The 23,112-nt window shown below is 33.9% G+C and overlaps 2 protein-coding genes across 6 annotated transcripts; both read left to right on the top strand.

Annotated features, from left to right (window-relative positions):
* Positions 1-854: 854 nt before the first annotated feature.
* On the top strand, positions 855-3,675 carry LOC18586733 (uncharacterized). Of its 5 annotated transcripts, none has more exons than XM_088802716.1 (6): positions 855-968; positions 1,070-1,347; positions 1,903-2,165; positions 2,264-2,475; positions 2,731-2,995; positions 3,226-3,675. In XM_088802716.1, the coding sequence occupies exons 3-6, from the start codon at positions 1,905-1,907 to the stop codon at positions 3,520-3,522; spliced, it is 1,035 nt and encodes a 344-aa protein (XP_088658842.1). In that variant the 5' UTR covers positions 855-968; positions 1,070-1,347; positions 1,903-1,904; the 3' UTR covers positions 3,523-3,675. The 5 variants fall into 5 exon arrangements, with proteins under 5 accessions (XP_088658842.1, XP_088658840.1, XP_088658841.1 ...); XM_088802715.1 differs by having other exon boundaries at positions 864-983; XM_088802714.1 differs by lacking the exon at positions 1,070-1,347 and having other exon boundaries at positions 858-968.
* Positions 3,676-18,992: 15,317 nt separating this feature from the next.
* Positions 18,993-19,832, top strand: LOC148760378 (uncharacterized). Its single transcript, XM_088810478.1, has one exon. The coding sequence runs from the start codon at positions 18,993-18,995 to the stop codon at positions 19,830-19,832; it is 840 nt and encodes a 279-aa protein (XP_088666604.1).
* The last annotated feature ends 3,280 nt before the right edge of the window (positions 19,833-23,112 follow it).

Below are 23,112 nucleotides of genomic sequence, written 5' to 3'. Positions count from 1 at the left end.
TAATTAAAATCAATTTCGACAATTATGTATTATAAATTAAAGTTATGTTTTATTTTTCTTGTTTTTTTTTTAAAAAATTATCAAATAAATAATTAGAATACATAATGAGTAGAGATAAAAAATAAAGTCTTAAAATGAATTTGGAAGAGAACTGAATTAGATAATTTTTCTTCGTGTCGTTCTGAAAAATTTGTCATTATATATCATTTAAATTTCATGTAATAAATCTTTACACTTAAAAATAGATAAAAAAAGAATTAAATATATTTTATAGTCAAATTGTCAAATACATATTTTTTGTTTTTTAGTTTTAAGAAAATTTTAATATTAGGGAAATTAATTAATATCGCTTTAAATTTTTGGAGCTATGGTTGATTTTGTAAGATTTGTAACCACTAATAATAAACAGTACAATAAAATTGAAAATTAAATATCAATCAATAAACTATTATTAATAAATTTTTTTGAAAGCAAATTGTTTATTTTTATATAAAAATAATTGTAAATTAAAAAATAACTTTTAATTTACTTGTCTTGTTCTTCCTACCAATTACAATAAAGAAAAAATATTTTTTTCTCAATGTTTTAAAGCTTTTTCCTTTATGATTATGGACTGGGAGAAGCATCATCACTTTGTGTGGATATGAAATACATTTTTGTGGAATGGAATTAAAAATAAAAAATAAATATAATACTAAATAATGATGTTATTAACTACATTCAAATATTTAATTCGTTAATTAATAAATAATGTTTCCTTAAAAGTAATTTCGAATCTTCTTTTCTTGAATTAAAAAAAAATTGATGTCACTAGTAAAAAAAAAAAAAAAAAAAAAGAAACTGGCGGGTTTCACGTTGCAGACCTCTGGTTTGTGTTTTGGGTCAATCACCTACTTCAACTCGTACCGCTTACGGCCCCTTTTTCATCTCTTACAAGCTTTTCATATAATTTTGTCAGATATTTGCAGGCTGGTCTTTATGGGGTTGGTGATTATTTTAGCAATTCATTGATTACTTGTTCATTAATAGAAATAAATAAATAAAAAGGTTGCGTTGCATTGCATTGCAGCTGCGGCAGGACTTGTTATCCTATTTGTTTCAGCTTCTTTCGTTCTTCTGTCACTCTCTCCTGCGCATTGGCAACAACACCCTATCTAAATCTGAATGGGTGGCTGATACTTGTTCATACCCTCCCCAAAGTTGGAACAAGTTTTTCTATCTACTCATTCATATCTAAGGTAGCTTTTAAATGTACAAAGGCTTCTTTCCTTTCTTCTTCCTTTTTTCCCATCATCCTTCCCGCATATACAGCAACCCAATGGGTTCATTTCATCCTCATTCAGATAGGTTTGTACAATGAGTAATCCTACTTCTCAACTCAAAGGACAGATTGTTAAGCCTTTTTTTTTATTGAATTTAACGAGTAATCCTTTCCTTCAATCACTTTGTACAATGAGTCATGTGTGTTTGAACCAAATTATGTATTGGTTTTCGCCTTTCTGTCGGACTGTTACACTTTTGTTAATACTTTATGCTCTGGGAAACAAATGAAACGTTCTGAGCTCAAGCTTATATTATTTCATTTGATATTTCCAGACATTAATTCAGTACCGATTATTTGGAGAAGATAATTTTGTCCCTTTTTTTTTTTTTAAATACAGTTGCTTTTATGGGCCTGTATTTTAGTAATTTAAGTATTCTCTGGCTGTCAGATTTATGATAATTTTAATAAGCTGTTTCTTTTATTATTATTATTATTATTACCTGTTTCCTGAAATTTTGATATGCTGTTGATTCATCCCAAAATCTGTTCTAACCAATATCCTAGCTGCTACCCAAAATTTAGCTGGCTCTACTTTATCCATATTCATCACTGCAGATCACTTTGAAAACGTTTTGCAGGGATGCACAAGGGAATTTCACTCATCTTATTAATCGGTTTGCTGGCATGGACATATCAGGCCATCCAGCCTCCACCTCCCAAGATCTGTGGATCTCCAGGTGGCCCTCCCGTTACAGCAACTAGAATAAAACTGAGGGATGGAAGGCATTTGGCCTACAAGGAACATGGTCTATCAAAAGAAATGGCCAAACATAAGATCATCTTTGTTCATGGCTTTTCTAGTTGCAGACATGATGAAGTCATCGTGGCAAACCTCTCCCTGGTACTTCTTTCTCTTGATTTTACTGTCTAATAATCATTGAATTAACTAATTTTATAAGTGGTGTATTTGCTAATTCAATCCTGGATGCATCATTTCAGGAACTTGTTGAGGAACTAGGGGTATACTGTGTGTCCTTTGATAGACCAGGGTATGGAGAAAGTGATCCTGATCCAAGGCGAACACTGAAGAGTTTGGCCCTTGACATCGAAGAGCTTGCTGATCAGTTGAGACTTGGACCCAAATTTTACATAATTGGATTTTCTATGGGAGGCCAATCTGTGTGGGGCTGCCTTAAATACATACCTCATAGGTAAGATGTGTTCAAGCACAAGTTTGAATGACAGAAAGAAGCTTGCTATAAGATTGAAGTGCCGGACTTGAACATTTCCTGCAAAATCCATTTCATTAATGGGCGATTTTTTTATTTTAAAATCAGCATATATAAATGTTTTTTTCTTATATTTATAACACAAAGAGGTGCCTTTGTCTGCATTATCTTATTCATGTTTGTTTAAAGGTGTTTTTTGTTTCAATTTCTGAATCCTTGGATCTGAGATGTTTCCAGACTAGCAGGAGCAACGCTATTGGCACCAGTTATCAACTATTGGTGGCCTGGCTTTCCTGCCAATTTATCTACAGAAGCATACTACCAGCAGCTTCCCCAAGACCAATGGGCCCTGCGTGTTGCTCACTATCTCCCATTCTTGGTCTATTGGTGGAACACTCAAAAGCTTTTTCCTGCATCCGCTGTACAAGCCCGTAGACCTGAAATTTTCTCCCCTCAGGATATCCAACTCCTACCTAAAATTGCTTATAGACACAATCACAGGGTAGCTAACTTCCTTCTACCATTTTCCCTTTTTTGTTTCCGTAGCAACTTTCTTTTCTGTTAAGAAAAGGAAGAAGATCCTACAAATAGCGTTCACTGATGCGTGTGAATGGTCATTGAGGAAAACTTGAAGATGGAAAACCAATTTGGTGATACTGTTGGCCTAAATGGTTGTGTTACTGTTATCAAAATCTAAAATTAGAATTGACCGCTTGATCTTATTCTATGCAGGCAGTTGTAAGTCAGCAAGGAGTATTTGAGTCCTTGCATCGTGACATGAGGATTGGTTTTGGGAAGTGGGAATTCGATCCCCTTGATCTCGAGTCTCCTTTCCCAAACAATGAAGGCTCTGTTCACCTTTGGATGGGGGATGAGGACGGCTTTGTACCAGTTATCCTTCAACGCTACATTGCCAAAAGAGTTCCATGGATTCAGTACCACGAATTACCAGGTGCTGGCCATTTGTTTCCATATGCTGATGGAATGAGTGAAGCTATCATAAGGGCCCTTCTGGTTGGACAGAAGTAGCCACCTCCAGCGAAACAGGGCAGGATGATCCTGCTGTTTTTAGCATTGTATTACCTTCAAAAACATTCCTTACGAACACAAATATTTGACAACAGTTTTCTTTATATTTAATTGGTATTAAATTGATATATTGACCGGCTTTTAGACATTGTTTCATAACTTGTGCATTCTAGCTCATTATGGCTCAACTCGATTCAGTAAGAAAAGTTTAAAGCCGCATGATGCGTGCTGAAGTTACTTTACTCGTGACAGAAGAAGCTCATCCCTGCTAAATATAGACACCAAAGAAGATGGGATCTCTCGACCCACCCTTCTGTTGGCAACCCACTAAACAACCCTATTAACCATAAGGCTTAACATGGTGCATTTTAACATCTTCAAAACTGTCTAATGATTTTGCAATCTCATAAGATTGGATCAATTTTTCGATATATTTTCAAACTTGACTTTAATAAAACCTTGTGTTTTAGGCCAACCATGGAACTTCTTTTAAAGCCGATGCTTCAACCATTACAACCATTGTAGTTTTTATTTCTCTTCCTATCCCAACCAATCATCTGGCCATGGTGATTCCCTGCTACAATGCTAATTGCAATTATGCTTCGCTTCTCAGATACTTACCCATCACAATTCACTTCTTTTCATCCTAGGCTCAGATAAGACCATTGAACAACAAACTTGCTAACTTCGTCATAACTCTTTCTTCTTGTAGAGAGACTTTTAGAAATTGAGCTACTTAAGGCAACTTTACTAATGGCATGCAATTAATTACAAGAATAAAGTCCAAAACTATGGTTTAGAGTTTCAACTACCTAGTCTATTAAACCATCAAGATTAAGCAACTAATCATGAACAGAAGCAAAGTGAATATACAAGTAGGGGCTATATTATGAGGCATTGACAAATGATCCAACATGTCTTAAGCTCCAAGTCAGAATCCTAAAGTCCAAGATGTAGTTCAAGAATGAAGACAAAATCTTCAAGTCCAAGAAAGAAGATGAAGCCTAAAGACCAAGTCTTAAGTTGAGACTCTTACTGCTCAATCGAATAATGTTGAACTTCTTGCGACTAACTTAACAGTTTTACCCAACTTGCAATAGCACTTTTAATGAAAACTTGAACTAGTCTGTCAACTCTAACTGGTAGATTTTATTCAAACAGTCAGAAATTCAAATATTTTTATAAAAAGACGATGCCACATACGCCAAACCATCTGGAGAGTTTGAGGAATGCTGCTAAAAATAAGATTAATTCATATAATTTTACTTAGCCAATCACATATCATGCTTTGCATTAGAAATTTTGAAAGATGGTACTAAAAAAGTAAACAACATTTACTAATTTTGATGCACTTGATAGATTTATTAAAAGTATGTATTATTGACCTACATAATTAACACTACAAAAAAAATAGATTTTTTTGACGGAATTTTCTGCAAGAAATAGTCAAGTTTTTGTTGGAAATGCTTTTTTCCGACCGATTTCCAATTAAATTTTTTGTTGAAAATTCTGTCCCTAAAAGTGTTTTTGGAAATATTTTTCATCGAAAAATTATGAGGAAAGTTTCATTGGAAATATACATAAATCCATAGGAAAAGAGCTAAATTTTGATATATTGTTCTTCACAAAATTCGTCGGAAAACACAATTCCAATGGAAGTTTCCGTTGAAAATGAGTTTTCAATAGAATTCCGTTAAAGAATTTTAATGGATTCATTGATGGGATTAATCCGATGGAATTTTCCATTGGAAGTTTCCAACGGACGTTCGACAGGAGTTTTCGTTGGAAATTTTCCTTTGGAAACACTCTACCAACGGAAAATTTCGCAAAAATCCCCAAAAACGTAAATTTTGTTGTTAAAATAATCATAATTACAAATTAATAAAAATAATCTATGCAGCTTACAGTTAACATGCAATTAAAATACATAATTCAAAGTCGAGTTGGCAAAATTAAAGATCATTACAAACACGCAATATGCAAATATAAAAATAAAATTAAATGTGCTATTGTGTGCCATATTAAAAAAGTGTATCTGAGTCAAATTCGAAAAATAGGCTATTATCATAAAATGTCACCTTACTTGTCAAAATCTAAACTTAAAGTACTCACATAGCCTTTTTCCAAATGCTTCTTTGTCATCATTGCTAGAGCTATCAATAGTGGTTGGCTCGGCCCAACCCAACCTAAGCCCTTGTGGGTTAAGAAAATATAGGTTGGGCCGGGTCAACCCATTTTTTATATAGGTCATCAAAACCTTAACCCAACCCACCCCTTGCTAGCTCATAGGTTAGGTTGGGCTAGCCCATTTCTTTTTTTTGTAAAAAAAATCATTTTTTTCCAAAAAAAAATTATTTTTATAATTCTACTTAATAAATTTTCTGTTAATAAAATTATTCTATGATTTAATTCATAAATTGAATAATAAAAATATGTTAAATATATAAAATTGAACTATCATTTATATATACTTAAATATATAAAATTATTAAATTAATTAAAATTATTAATTTTTTGGCCCATAGGGCTGACCCGCCCCAACCCACTGATTTGATGGGTTGGCCCATTTAGGCCCGATTTTAATATGAGCCTAAAATTTTAAGCCTATCCCACCCCATATTCAATAAAAAATGGGTCGACCCAATGGGTCAGGCCTATTTTGACAAGTATAATCATTGCCTTCATACTTGTCATAAATTCATTCATGGCTCCAAAATGTTGCATCATTTGGTCACCCATCTGACTCATGTCATTTGATAGATTTTTTCACTTTTTCTTCTAACCTAATGTCAAGACCAATGCAAAGGCTAGCTACTGAATTAAATGTTATTGCATCATTAAGTATAGTTGTAGCAGGCCTTCGAGAACTAAACCCATGCACGTGAGTGCATGTACTTGTCATCCCTCCAATTGCTTCAATCCAAACACACGGATCAAATTCTGGCTATGAGGATGAATCTTCAACGTACTTCTGTGATAATGCAGCAGTATATGTGTAGACACCCACTTTTACTACATTACCTTTTTTTAAGTTCATATTTAATTAGGTAATTAGACTTAGATGGATTAAAACATAAATAAACCAAGATTAGGGTAAACTCAAAAAAGAAAAATAATATGAAAAAAAGAAAAAATAAAAAAAAGAAAAATTGAATTACTACCATGCCAAGCATGGCAGTAGAGACTCAACTGTCATGACAACGAGCAAAGGTTGGATTGTTAGGCAGTCATCCTTTCTCACCTCCCTAAGACCTAGGGCTTTCTTAAAAAAAAAAAACATGATTTCTTGCTAAGGTTTTTACCCTTTCAAATTTACCTGTTTTTCCCCTTTCCCTCATTTGATGAAGAACCAAAAGTAAATTTTAAAAAGTTAAGGGTTTCGCAGCTTGCGTTGCCATTGGCAACATACAACCACAAAAGCGCTACCAATGGCAATAAATAGGGAGGAAGGATTTTGAAAATCCTTCCCCTGTTCATAAAAGGGTCAAAATAAGGGTGAAAAGGGGTAGCCAAGTCTTCAAAAAACCTAGAAATCCCTAAAGTAGAAACATAAAAACCAAAAAAATCCTAACCCTAGCAGTAAAAAAAAAAAATCTTAAGAAATTAGTCTCTCTTTAAACAAAAATCTCAAAAAAATCTTAGAAATCCTTAGGCTAAAATCTTAGAAACCTAGCAACCAAAATAACCCTATGAGTCATTCTTTCAAAAATTTCAAAAGGCCTAGCTAATTGAAAACTCTAAAAATCCTAAGAACCTTAGCAACAAAACACCTAGCCACAATAAAAAACTGAACCAAGAAATGACTGAAAAAGAAATGAAAAAAACAATAAAAATAGAGAAGTAGGGGTCGGTAGTTAGGTGGATGTTGGGTTTTTTTTTTTTTTTTGGTTTAGGATAGTTTAGGGTTTGGTCGTTGTTTGAAAGAGGGAGTTAGAGACATTGAAAGTTAAGGCTTTCCATCAACAGTGGAGAGATAGAGGGAAGAGATAGGTTTAAAGGTTTTTGTTTTAGGGGATTTTTAGAGAGAAGGGAGGGGGGGTTGTCTAGTAGAGAGAGAAAGTGAAAAGGGGAAATTAAAAGAGAGGAGAAAAAGAAGGGATTTATACCTAGGACTATTGATTAAAATGGTGCCGTTTTGAAAGAGTGAGAAAAGAAATAGACCTTAGTTAAAAACGGTGTAGTTTCGAGGGAGAGAAGAGAGCTACTCTTGTAAACATCAGGCGGTGTGTTTTGGGGAAAGGCTTGGCTTGCTGTAGCAAGTTCGAGCTTTCTTTTATAGGCCAGTAACTTGGGCCTCTTCTCGCCCAGTAAGGTAAAAGTTTTTTTATGGATCTGCTATTGGTGTGGGTTTGTTTTGGGTCTAACCTATTTCATTTAGTTATAAATGTTTTCTTTAGTGATGTAGGTTTAATTCAAATCATTTTATGAAAATGTTATAAAAAATTCTAGATGATATTTTCGGTTAGGAAATTAAAATAAATAGAAAACTATAATAATAATAATAATAATAACAAAAATAATAAAAATGTTTTAAATATGGTTAGCTATAAAAAGAACATAAACTTACATGAATATTTAGTTATAAAATTAGGTTTAGATAAATAGAATATATATATATATATATATATATATATATATATATATATATATATATATATATATATATATATAGAAAGCAAATGTCTAAATAAAAAATATATATTTATGGTGATAGATTTAGTTAAGGTAAAAATATAGAAAACAAATAAATGTTTAGCAAAAAAAGAGATTTAAATAGAAAGATAGAAAATACCTGGTTATAAAGAAATAGACTTTTATAAATAAAAGAAAATATAGGAAATATAAAATATATTTAATCACAAATAAAAAAAGTTAGGTAGGTAATGGAAATGAAACATTTAGCTATACAAATTTATATATATAAGTATATATAAAAAATGAAAAAAATATGATATAATATAAAAATTATAAATATAAAAATAGAATGATTGTTTTGGATTAATTTAGATGACGAAATTTCACTCGGAAAGGCAAAGAGTTGCTATTTTTGGGTTGACTTTTCTAGGAACGGAATTCAATTAGGGTTTTCTTCGAAGTATTGGGATAAATCCTAATTTTGTATTCCAATATTCTATTAATTCTAGCAATTACTTTAAATTCATAAAGGAGTAAATTCATATAATATTCTATCTAAAATTAAAATTGATATGGTTATTAATTAATTCAAACAATTATTGCAAATAAAAGATTAGTTGTTTATTCAATAAAAAAATAATTCAATAAAAATAGTTCAATAAAATAAACTAATATTAATCTATAAAGTTAATAAAAAATTATTGATTTAAATAGAACGTTCCTTAAAAAATATATAGTAAAAATAAATGAGGTATTTAATTACATTACAATATTAAATATATAATTATATAAATTGTAATGAACAAAATTATATTCATAAGCGCGCTCATGTGACATCATTCATAGTTTTATTTTGGGCGTAGCATACTACACGTTTATTTTGTTAATGGGATGAGAACTTTGATGATGGGATTTTCTCGAAGGACTTGTAGAGATAAGTTTTTCTAAGGACATCCCTAGGTGAAGAAAACTTTTAGACCTCACCAAAGCATTGGAATGGACTACGAATGATTTTTTGATACAAGGTTTTCACTTCCTATTACTTAAAATCAGTAAATCATGACATCATTTCATAATTGCATCATGTGCATTTGTTAAACCAAAAAATCAAACTTTAGTTTTAAAAATATAATAATAATAAAAATAAATAAAAAATAGTAATAATAAATTAAAAAGAAAGAAAAAAAACTAGATATGTAAAATCAAGACTAAAAAATATATAAGGAAACATACATAAAAATTGAGGTTCAAATAGGATAAATATGATTAAATAGTACTGTTCATGGAATGGGCGTTACTAGGGTGCTAATCCTTCCCCATGTGTAATCGTATTCCCAAACCCACTCTAAAGCCTATAAACCAGTTTATTATTCTCTCGACAGACCTAAAATCAAGTTAGAATCTCGTCTATTAGAACAAATCAATAGGTGGCCAATTACACCTAAATAAAAAAAAGATTAGTGGCAACTCCCAAATCTCCATATCTAGTGGTTGGGTTCCCAAACCTGTACGTTACGAAAATATATTTCCTACAAATAAAAAAAGTGAAAAGAATTAGTATATAATTTTATTGTTAACTTTGGAGTAAAAATCGTTCTATTTTTTACATACATTAATAGTTTTAGACTTACTGTCTATGAAATCACCATGACCCCTTAAATGTTTATGGGTGCGATTGAATACTTGCACAAAGCTAACATCTCGATTCATCTCATTTGCCTGTATTCATTTACAACTATACTCAATCATAATGTGTATATTTTACATAACATGTAAAGAATATTAGAATATGGGAAGTAGTAGTATGTAAAGCATAACAAATAAATATTAATTCATACCATCCTTTTTGCATGAACAAGGAATGGAACTGAATCACCAGTGTGCTTTGTAATGCTTCTTTCTTTTTGCGTCAAATGATTCCTGCTCGCTTGTTCCGATTTATTTTTCCATTCTTCTGTACCCCATACCGTATCAATAAGGGCATCCCAAACTTCATTTGTGATCCAGTGTCTTGAAATGCCTTTGCAGTCCATGATGTTTTTTGTGTTGGCTTCTTTTCTTGCTTGTGTCCTCTCTTCTGAAAGCATGTCTCTTAGTCGATCAGAACAAATTTTATTCCATATTCGTAGAACAAAAAAATCTTCATTTAAAGCCTAGACGAATTTTTCCTACAATAAAATAATAGAGTAAATAAAAAATTTAATACATAATTAAAAACAAGAAGTTATAATTTAATTGAATATTAAACATATACCTTGAATTTCTTAAGCATTAAATCCTTAACATTATTAGCAATTTTCTTCCATGTCAGCCATGGACTGTGGAAGTGATTTTTTATGATTCTTGTTATTGTTGTGGTAACCTCTATCTCAAAAAAAGTATTACCACAATATAAAAGAAAATTATTGCTTAGTAAAATATATAAGAGATATACCTATTTCATTACAATATAAGATAATATACCTATGTACAAGAGGAGTTATACGCAATCTTTGAGTTGGATCTATAGGTGTATGTATTCCCACACCAGGCCCTCTACCCCTCGACCTTGAGGATGTACCATCTCCACTTACACCTAAATCAACGGATGTGGATCCATGAGAATCATGGGCAAATGTCACATTGATTACTGGCTCTGTAGATGCATCAAACAAAAAAGGTGGCTTTGAGGGCAAATCATTAGCCTGCTGTCTCTGTGGATGAGTGGATGGATTAGGAAATGCACCAACATTTGTAAGTGACAACATAGATCTAGAGGTATTTGTTGCTCAAGGTCTTGGTTTTGAATGCTTCCCTTTAACCATCATTCCAACAATGTAACAAAATATTCATACATAAGCTAAAAGAAATTGAAACAAATTATCAAAATTATCATCAAAATATAAGAATTAAGACTAATTCCCATTCATGTTTACAATAAAAAATGTTAACACAAACATGCCATATAAGCTAAAAGAAATTGAAACAACCTATCAAAATCATAATCAAAATGTAAGAATCAAGACTAATTCCCATACATGTTTACAATAAAATATGTGAACAAAAACATGCCATTCTAACATACATTTAAATATTTTAAAATATAAATTAAAATAATAACATATCAAGATTTTTCAATAATAATAATAATAATAATTAAGTTAAACAATTGTGCAAGAAAAGATACAAAACCAATAACTTATATTTCTAACATCATTAATCGCTTTTAGAATAAGCAAACTGATGTTCTTCATGGACTTCATTCTTATCACTATCATTAAAAGTTTCTTCATCTTAGTCCTTAAGTTCTTCTTCATCTATTTCCTTTGTCATTTTCTTCCATGTCATCTTCTTCGTCCTCAATCGAGACATTAACCTCCTTATAATCACCACTTGTTAATACTGTAGGGATATCAAGGTCCTCAGAAAGAGTAATATTAATGGGAATAGACACATCATCTTCTTGGTACATTTTTTCATTCAAATCAATTTAATTTTCCTTGTCTTCATTACATGGAAAATGGAATCTACTCCTAGCTTTTGTTTTAAATACTACCCACCAATCACGTTGATCTCTTTTGGTTGACGGATAACTATTATAGTAAACTTGGTGAGCTAGTCTAGCTAAAACAAATGGTTCATTCGTAATAAGCATCAAGTTGTGTTTAATTTCAGCAAGACCATGAAAAAAATATAGCCTAACACTTTTTTTAGTGTCAAACCAATGACACTTAAATAGCATAACTCTAATTCTGATACCAAAATATTCTAACTCGATTATATCCACCAAGATACCATAAAAGTCATAATTATAATCGTTGTAAAGACACCCTTTGACACATACCCCACTATTTATTGTCTTACAATTTTGCCCATAATCTAAGGTGTGGAACTTGAAACCATTTACGAAGTATCCTTTGTAACACCTTGCCATATGTCCTGGACCATGAGAAATTTCAAGAATACATGGGTTAGTTTCGTCCCTTCGTTTTGCGACCTACCAAACTGTAATACAACAAAGTTAATTGTTAATGCACATTAGTAATGCCTATTTATTATTAAGTGGCAACTTATAAATTGCACATAAACTTACATATTCTTGGAACCATTGTGTAAATCTTGCATCATGTATTTTCTCCAATTCATTTTCTGATATATGGACAACATCTCTTTTCACCATTTCATCAAATATCCTAACGTTACATTCACATTACAAATCAAGATTATCTTAAATCAATCATTAAGGTTTAAGGTATAATAGTACTTACTCAATATATGGAAGCATCTCCCTGTAAATCATTAAAGTATATAGTTTGGCAGCATATAACTCATCTTCATCTAAAAATCGAGATTTATCTAGTTTAGCAAAAGCACGCCTAGAATGAGTGAAAATTAAAAGATGACCATTAGATTCCATGTCTCCCTCATCATCATTACGTGGCACTCGATTTAATCTTGTTTGCATAGTAGGTTCACAATATAAAGAGTAAAACGAGGAGTTTTCTTCAATAACATATGCCTCGCAGATAGATCCCTCCATGAAGACTCGATTTTTCACTTTTTTCTTCAAGTTATGAAAATACATAAACATCATAATATTCATAAAATTTAATAAGTACCCTAAACTCTTCAATATGCATCACATCTAGATCATGATAAATAAAAAGCGTCTATCAATAAGTTAAATCACGAAATATACTCTTTTTCACTCAATTATGACTTTGGCTAAAACCAGGAATCTTCTGTTCATCACATTTTGTTCCAATTGGGATATCAAGAAGTGAATTCAACCGTGATAACATTTCTTCACTTGAGATTCAGGGAATTGGAAAGTCATGCTCAACTCATGCTCAACTCTTTTTTTAAGAAAGTTATCTCTTTGCCTCCTAAAAGCATGATTAGGTGGCAAGAATTGTTGATGACAATAAAAAAAAAAAGAAGGTTTTCTACCATGCTCCAATATGAAAGACTTGGACTGTTCTATACAATAAGGATATGATAATCGTCGATGAGTGCTCCACTCCAATAACATACCATAAGTAGGGAAATCATTAATTGTCCATAGCAACACTGCCCTCAATTGAAAATTTTGTTTCCAATAAGCATCATACATGAGAACACCCTCATTCCACAATACTTTCAACTCATTTATCAAAGGCCTAAAAAAAAACCTATGTTTTGGCCTAGACTTTTCCTACCTAGAATAACCATATTAAGAAATATATATTGTTGTTTCAAACACATCCATGGAGGTAAATTGTACACAATGAGCATTACTAGCCGAACAGCATAAGGTTTCGTAGTTTGTACAAAAAGATTGAAACCGTCTACACATTATCCTAATATGATATTTCTAGATTCCATTGCAAATAACTCATGGATGTGGTTGAAATGCTGCCAAGCCTCACCATCAACAAGGTGTCTAAACACTCCATCTTCACCTCGGTTATGTGCATGCCATGTCATAAGTTTAGAAGTTTCTCTCGACATATAAAGTCTCTAAAGCCTTGGTATAAGTGGCAAGTCATACAAAATCTTATAAGGAATTTTCTTTTGCCTTTCCACACTTGATTTCCTCGATTTATACCGAGGATGACCACATATCATACAATACTCTAAATTAGTAGTTTCCTTATAAAATAAGATGCAATTATTTTTACATGCATGCATTTTGTCATATCCAAGTCCAAATGTCACCACTTTCCTTTTCATTGTATAGAAGTCATCGAGTAAAGTTTCATCTTTTGGCAACATATTCTTGATTATATCCATCAAACAATCAAAGCACAACTCATTCAAATTAAACTCTGATTTAAAATTTAAAAGTTGCAACACTGCTGAAAGCGTTGTGTGCTTTGTGCAAGCTAACCACAAAGGTTCATCTCAACACCCAACAAAGAGTAAAAGCTTGCTGCATTTAGATTTGGATCTTCCTCCACAGATCTTGAGTCATTATCATGACTGGCATTCAAAACTATTTGCGAATCCATAGTATTTCAAAACAATTCTAAAATATTGATGTTCTATTTTCGCTTCATACATTGGTTCCCCATGTACCCTAATGACTAGAATATGGTTCAACCCCATTTATATTTCTTGATGATTGTCCAATTTCATGTGTTTCATGTAAACTCCGTATTGTATAAGCACCAATAAAATCCCTTTTTTAGAAGGTGTTTTGCCACCTTATTAGAACTTAGAAACCTAGTGTTGCTACATCGAGAGAAAAGACATCTAATTTTGTTACTCCGCATAAATGTAGGGTTAGAAGATGCAAAATCAATAAATGATTGAACTCCATTCATAAATCATCCTTCATGAAGCCATTAGGAGTTAGTCGTTGATACATCCAAGATCGATCTCTTTCCATGTTATGGTTCTAATATTGTTTTCATAGAAACAATTGCAAATAAAAACTAAAGTTGTAATTAGTGCAAACTCGTGAAAGACCAACCATGCATTCAACATTAATTTATATAATGTTAGGTACATCTATATATTATTACCTTTTGGATTTGATCTATAAATTAAAAATTAAATTAATACTATTTTCCATGTCGTATTTGGATATAGGCAGCCTTTTGATTTTTCATGGCTAAGTCTAGGTAATTTTTAGCACTATTACATTATTTTTCTTAATTTTTTTATCCTTTTACCAACCCTTTTAAAGCACTTTTATAATGGCATTAAACACTATGTAGAATGACGGAAAAGCACCAACCATATCACTTTAATAACTTATTATAATAGAAAGTAGCTTAGAATTGTTTTAATGCTATATGGTTGATCAATTACTTACAATTCCTAATGCAACACTGTTGAAGGCAGTGTGGTACTCAAAACTTGGAGTTGAAAGCTTAGGAGTGGGATAGCAAAAAGTAAGAGAAAGCTCAGTGTAACCAAAAAAGATGTAACTAAAACAAGAAAAGTAAGCATAAATTAAAATTAAAAACTACATATTACAACTAAACATTCAAATACTACGGCACAAAAGTGGGTGACCATATAGTAATAATAATAATAACATTATCAAATGAATATCTTATGTTAACAAAATGCTTTTAAATTACAACACATTTTATTTTCATGAGAAATGTAGACTTTTAATCATAGAACCGAGTGTAATTTTACTTCCTTGCTCATCACTTCCTCCAAATATTTTCTTTCATAAACATTTAACTCATGTTCCAACTTTACAAATGTGACTGATATTTCTCTACTATAAATATCATGGACCTAATCTAGGTATAGTCATAGTTGTGTTTAAGTACTAATTTTCAGTTCAAAGATTATTAAATACACAATCAAGCATATATATGTAACACCCCTCTTATTTAAAAAAAAAAAAGAAGTAAGTAGGGGCCGACATGTGAAGAGAAAAAGAGAAGGAAAAAGCCAAAAGAGAAAAGAAAAGAAAGAAGAAAAGGGGGGGGGGGGGGCTGGCCAAAAAGGGACAAGGAAGAAAGGAGAGAGAAGAAGAAAAAAAAAGAGAAAAGTCAAGCTGGCAAAAAAAGGAAAGGAAAAAGAGAGAAAAGACAAGAAAGAAAAAGAAGAAGAAAGAGAGAGGGAGCAGCGGCGTTGAGGAGCAGAAGGAGAGGGAAGAAAGAAGAAAGAAAAAGAAGAAAAAAGAGAAAGGGAGTAGCAACGTCGAGGAGAAGAAGGATAAGGAAGAAAAAAGAAAGAAAAAGAAGAAGAAAGAGATAGGGAGTAGCGACGGTGCCAGAGGAGAAAGAGGAAGAAGAGAAAAAAAGAAGGAAGAAGAGAAAGAAGAAGAGAAAGAGAAGCGCTGGTTGGAAGAAAGACTAGCAACAAGGGGAGAAAAAAAAAGAGAAAAGAAGAAACGGGAAAAAAAAAGGAATAGCTAGATATACGCAAGAACCAATAGCGAAGTAGCGTCCCGCTATTATGAGGTGAGTGGGTGCTAAATTTCAAAACTATATCCCTATAACATATTATATATGTTACACTTGATAGTTGACAAAATTGTGGATAGCATGAGTTGGTAGAAAGCCTTAGGTTGTTTGTGTTTGTGACAAGGATTTTAAATCCATTTTTCTTTATAATATATATATATATATAAATATATATATATCTACATATTTTTAATTACAGGGAAACAAACCTTTGACTAGCTTTTCGCTTCAAAATCATACCTTGCAAGCTTGTGTAATGTTTAGGCCAATGGCCTTTGTATTGATTCATAAAATTTGATGATGAATTATCTATTTCGCTTAGCATGTTGATTTGATAAATATACCATGCTTTAAGATAAAATATGCACAACATTGATTTGTGATTATATTGTTTACAAACTATTATGTTTTGCAAATGCATTAAATTGCAATGATTTTCATTTGAACGTGATTGAGATATGCTGGGTAGGACCTGTTAGCACACCACGTCAAGTGTGGTCTTCGTGCACAAAGTAGTAATTGTCGATTATTGATATTTGATTTAAAAAGGGGGACTTGAAGCCCAGATTTATATATGGTGGCGTGGGTAGTTCCCATGAGGAGGTAAAAATGGGGACCTGAAGCCCCGATTCATCTGGTGGCATTGGTAGTTCCCACGAGTAGTTGATGATGTCAAAAAAAGTAAGCCTAAGGGCTATACTAATCCTACTCGAGGATGATACTCCCTTGTGGATTTTTATTTCACTATGCATGGAATTAACACTTGAAAATTTTTATTTAATGGCAAGTGAAATTTACATATTCATTGGTGATAAATTATTTCAATTTTTTGTATTTGAGACTCTTCATTTTTCACTTGTCATTGAATTTAATGTTGACTGGATGTCGGAGTTGAAAGATTTTCTAGTACCTTAAATACAACCATTTTCATATTTGTTTATTGGTGATTTATTTCTTTCAAGACTTGCAAGGTATAAAAACAAAATCTCTCAGTTTTATGGAATGTATTTTTTTACACTTACTCTTGGATTTATAAACATTCCACCTTTATGTTTGTTTTCCCTCCTAGCTTGCTCATGGGATCGATGATGATCACTGAGTCTATGAGACTCACACCTCTCGTATTTTCCCTTTTTACAAATAGGGATCAGCCTAACGTGTAATCATCGGTACGTATGGACCACCGCAGAGTAGGTAAAGGCATCTCCTAACCCCACTCCGAGTCGCTCCGCTGTTTGGGGTTGTGTTAGAACTAAATTGCTAGATGTTGAAAAAAAATATTGTTAACTCATAGACGTGAATTGTTAAAGACCTTGTAATTGATATTTAATTGTTATTATTTTGCATGGACTAAATAGCAGTACAATTATTGATATACACTTATGTACGTGAATGTTTACTTAATGAATCTAATGAAAATCTCAAATGAGGCTTGTTCGGGACTTAACGAAAATTTCTTGGAAGTCTCGGACGCTAGTAGCGACCTAGGAGGGGTCGTTACAATATTGGTATTAGAGCCCTAGGTTTAAAAAAGTCTTAAGATTTCTTGTGTTGTCAACGAAGGGTCAGGGGTAGTGTAGAGTATTATCCATGGTTCATGACTGCAGCATGGATTATGGATAGGAGGCTACACGAACTCCTTAATCTTAGTAAGCCACCTTTATTAATAATTTTTATTAGTTATTTGAAGGGTGTTTATTGCTGTGTAGGTACCGAGATGCCGCCTAGGACGCGAGCTGCCTTAAGAGGAATGAGAGGGTTTAATGCCTCAGATGACACTACGGAGGGACCACGTGCATCTTTCTTTAGGAGCAGTGGGAGAGGTGGACCTAGAGGTAGAATTGTCTGGCCTCAAAGCAGTTAAAGTTCTAGTGAGAGGAGAGTCGGTACTAGTTCTGGGGATACGGGAGGTGATTATCCTGAGGTATCCACTGCCACCTTGGAGGAGATAGCGGCCAAATTGCGAGGGTTAACTCAGGAGTTTGTAGAGTTTAGGATACAAGGAGTGTATCAACCAAATGAAATAATGGGTTCTAGTTTTGAAGATTTGGATTATCAACCTTATGAGGAAATATATCGGGGAAATGTTATGGTGACTTTAGGTGATTTTATGAAATTGAAACCCCCTTCCTTTTCGGGTGCTAAATCAACAGAGGATCCACAAGTATTTTTAGATGAAATGGACAAAATTTGTACTGCATTAGGTTGTTCTAGTCGTCAGGAAGCTGAGTTGACAGGCTTTAGATTGATGGAGGTAGCACAAATATGGTTTGTTACGCTCAAACGCTGTAGACCTCCCGATTCTGCTCCACTTACTTAGGAAGAATTCACACAGGCTTTCATGGACAGATTTTTACCTGAAAGAGTGAGAGATGCTAAGGCACAGGAGTTTGAAACTTTAATGCAGGCGCTTGGGATGACAGTGTCAGATTATGACATCTAGTTTACTCAGTTGTCGAGATATGCCCCGAATCTGGTTCAGACTAAAAGGGAGAGGATCAAGAGGTTCATTAAGGGGTTACATGAGCCAATATATAGAATTCTAGTTTCTCAGAGATTTGCATCATATCCCGAAGTAGTTGATGTCGCTAGAAAATTGAGGCGGGACGTAAAGAGGTTAAGGTGGAAAGAGAGAGGAGTTAAAGAAATCAAGGTGAGGGATGTTCCATATATAGAGACCCCAATAGAGGTAAAGATGCTAATATAGTTGGACAACAAGGTCGAAGGGATGGTAATTTACTCAGAGGGTCAGCATTCTCTAGTCCACCGAATCAACGAAGAAATTTTCAGTTCCGTAGTCCCCCACATAGTAGTTTTTTTAGTGGGATTAATTTTGGGCTGGCTTTGAGCAGTGGAATGACTAATTCAAATCCTAGATAGAGTGGTAAGTAGGGTTCTTTCTGCACTTTTTGTGGTAAGATTCATACAGGGCCATGTAACTAGATGACGGTGTTCTGTTATGAGTGTGGGGGAATTGGTCATGTGAAGAGGGATTGTCCTACCTATAGACATAACAAGGAGATGGCTCGTGGCTCAATACGACCCGAATTTGCTACCGCACCAACTAGAAATGTCATGAGGGATAAAGGAAAAGGGGTAGCTTCCTCGTTACAAGGTAGATTGGCAGGGTCAACTCAACAAGGTGCTTCTGGACAAGGACAAGCTAGAGTGTTCGCTCTGACACCACAAGATGCTCATGTCTCGAATGCAATGGTAACAAGTAATCTTTTCATTTGTGGTTACGAAGCATCAGTTTTATTTGACCCAGGATTGACCTATTCTTTTGTGTCTTCAAATTTCATGCCTGAATTAGGCAAGCACTATGAATATATGGATGAACCGTTAGTAGTAACCACCCCTTTGGAAGAATCATATGTTGCAGAGTATGTGTTTCGTTCTTGTGTGGTACAAATTAAAGATAGGGACACTTGGGTGGACTTAGTGTTAATGACAACACTGGGACTCGACATGATACTGGGAATGGATTGGTGGGCATTTTACTACGCTAATGTAGATTGTTATCACAAGTTGGTGAAGTTTAAATTTCCTGGAGAGCCGTCATTTGTTATTTATGGTCACAGTAGCCATATGGTTGATAGTGTCATGGCTACAATTAGTAGAGAAGTACAAAGTGAAAAAGGAAATTTAGAAGCTACACCTGTAGTAAATGAATTTGTAGATGTGTTTCCAGAAGAACTGCCCGGATTACCTCCTAAAAGGGAAATCGAATTTTGTATTGATTTGATTCCAAAAATGCAACCAATATCGATGCCTCCGTACTGAATGGTGCCGGCAAAGTTAAAAGAGTTAAGGGAACAACTGTAAGATTTAATTAACAAGGGCTTTATTAGCCCGAGTGTGTCACATTGGGGAGTGCTAGTGCTGTCCGTAAAGAAGAAAGATGGTAGTCTCAGGCTATGTGTAGATTACCAGCAGCTTAATAAAGTTATGATAAAAAATAAATATCCACTTCCCAAAATTGATGATTTGTTTGATCAGCTGCAAGGGGCTCAATGCTTTTTGAAGATTGACTTAAGGTCTGGATATCATCAATTAAGGATCAGTGAAGAGGATATACCCAAAACTGCATTCCGTACGAGGTATGGACATTATGAATTTTTGGTGATGTCTTTTGGATTGACGAATACCCCTGTTGCTTTCATGGACTTGATGAATAGGGTGTTCTGAGCATACCAAGATAGATTTGTGGTCGTCTTTATTGATGACATTCTAATATACTCGAGAAGTTGGGAAGAGCACGCACAACATTTAGGGATTGTGCTACAGACCCTACAGGAGCATGGATTGTACGTAAAATTTTCTAAGTTGGCATTTTGGTTTAGTAGTGTTGGTTTTCTAGGACATATTGTATCTAAGGATGGAGTACAAGTTGATCCCAGTAAAATTGAGGCAATTGAGAATTGGGCTAGACCCACGACAGTTATAGAAATTAGGAGCTTTCTACGTGTTCACACCAAAAATAAATAAATCTTATGATTTTGACAAGTTTTGGATGGTGAAAATTATGGTTTTTACCCCGGGATGACAAAATTATCATTTTGCCCTTATGTTCTAAAAATTGCCGAAATTGAAAATTTTCACTTCCTATCATTAAATTATACTCCAAATAGTTAATCTTGGTAAAAAATTTCACTTCATGATCAAATTATTATCTTAGGTGGCAAAATGACGATTTTTGCCCCTAAACATCAAAATTTTCAATTTTACCCCTAATGAACCCTCGAACTCCGAACAATCATTTTTAGTCATTCCTGGACTAGAAAATATTAAATTTCATCATACAATTCCTATTTGAACTAGTTTAAGGTTAAATCAACTCAAGTTTACCGTTAGGTACGATACTGGATTTCGTCTATTCTTAGGTGCTTTCCTAGCATAATAACATGCTACTCAGTGCATGTATGTCATGACATGTGTTTATAGGGTTGGGTTTTACAATTCTACCCCCCTTAAAATAAAATTTTGACCTCAAAATTTCACTTACCAGATTTGACAAATAGATACGGGTATTGGTTCCTCATCTGATGCTCTCCTTCTCATGTCATTTCCTCCATGCGAGCACTTTTCCACAACACTTTGACCATTGAAATACTCTTGTACCTCAGTGCTCGATCCTTTTGATCCAAGATACTCACAAGTTGCACCTCAAACTTCAAATCATCATGCAACTTGATCGGAAGTGCTTCGAGGATGTGAGAGGGATCTGGTTCATATTTCTTAAGCATGGAGACATGGAAAACGTTGTGGATCCGATCTAACTTCGGAGGTAATTCTAACCGATAAGCCACTGGTCCAATTCTCTCAATGATTCAGAATGGTCTAATATACCTCGGGTTAAGCTTTCCCTGCTTCGCAAATCGAATCACACCTTTCATTATCCAACAAGATATCATAATTTACCATAATAATATAATCAAATAAAACTTAATACCACAAAGCATTCAAATTATTACCTTTCCAAGGAGACACCTTAAGAAAAACTCTATCATCGACCTCAAACTCCAAGTCTTTTCTCCGTTTATCTGCATAGCTCTTCTGCCTATCCTGGGCTACTTTTAGCCTCTCTCGTATAACCTTGATCTTGTTATTAGTTAGATCAATCAATTCCACACTAACTAACTTTCTTTCACCCACTTCATCCCAACAAAGTGGAGTACGACATTTCCTTCAATATAAAGCTTCGTACGGTGCCATACCGATGCTAGACTGGAAGCTGTTGTTGTAAGCAAATTCCACTAACGGCAAGTGTCTATCCTAACTCCCAAGAAAATCCATGAGACAAGCCCTCAACATATCCTCCATAGTCTGGATAGTCCTCTCTGACTGACCATCCGTCTGTGGGTGAAAAGCAGTGCTAAATTTCAATTTGGTTCCGAGAGCTTCTTAAAATTTTAACTAGAATCGAGAAGTGAATCGAGGATCTCGGTCTGACACTATAGAAATGGGAACTCCATGTAGCCTCACAATCTCATCTATATAGAGCTGAGCCAGCTTATCAATAGAGTATGTACTATGGACAGCTAAAAAGTGAGTGGACTTAGTCAATCGATCTACGATCACCCAAATTGCATCCTTTTCCCTCTGTGTCTGCGGTAGTCCCAAAACAAAATCCATAGTTACATGCTCCCATTTCCACTCAGGAATAGGAAAAAATTGAAGTGTACTTGTTGGCCTCTGATGCTCCGCCTTAACTTGCTGACATACGAGACACTTTGCTACAAATTCTGCTACGTCTCGTTTCATACCTGGCCACCAATAATTCTCCCTGATAGCCCTATACATCTTGGTGCTTTCAGGATGTAATGCATAGACAGATGAATGGGCTTCTTCCATGATCGCCTGTCTTAGCTGGTTTCCCTCAGGAACACAAACTCAGTCTCTAAACATCAATACTTTATCCTCTCCGAATTTGAACTCACTGACTCCACCATAGGTCAGTTTCTGAATTTCTTTTCTTAACTCATCATCAGACCTCTGAATATCCTGGACCTGATCAAGTAACGAAGGTCGCACTATGAAGCTTGCCAGTAAGGATCCATCCTCACCATTGCTCAATTGGACCCCAAGTCATCTCTAATAATGCTGGAAAATAACAACTCTGAAGTGCTGTTAAAGACGATGAAGACTTAGGACTTAAGGCATCAGCTACAACGTTCGCCTTTCCCGGATGATAGTCTATCACCGAGTCATAATCTTTTATCAACTTCAACCATCGCCTTTGCCTCAAATTAAGCTCCTTCTGAGTGAGCAAATATTTTAAACTCTTATGATTTGTAAATATCCGACAATGCTCACCATACAAGTAATGCCTCTAGATTTTTAAAGCAAACACCACTGCTGCTAACTCTAAATCATGGGTAGGATAATTTGCTTCATGCCTCTTTAGCTGTCTAGAAGCATAAGCCACAACTTTTTCATCCTGCATCAATACGCACCCCAACCCCAACTTTGTGGCATCACTATATACTACAAATCCCTTACCATTAATAGGAAGTGTTAAAATGGGAGCGGAGGTTAACCAGTTCTTTAGCTCCTGAAATTG

This window comes from Theobroma cacao, chromosome 10, assembly GCF_053813885.1.
Source record: "Theobroma cacao isolate CCN51 chromosome 10, ASM5381388v1, whole genome shotgun sequence".
Classification (NCBI taxonomy): domain Eukaryota; kingdom Viridiplantae; phylum Streptophyta; class Magnoliopsida; order Malvales; family Malvaceae; genus Theobroma; species Theobroma cacao.
Note: the sequence above shows the minus strand (reverse complement) of the source record. Positions and strands in the feature narration are given on the sequence as shown.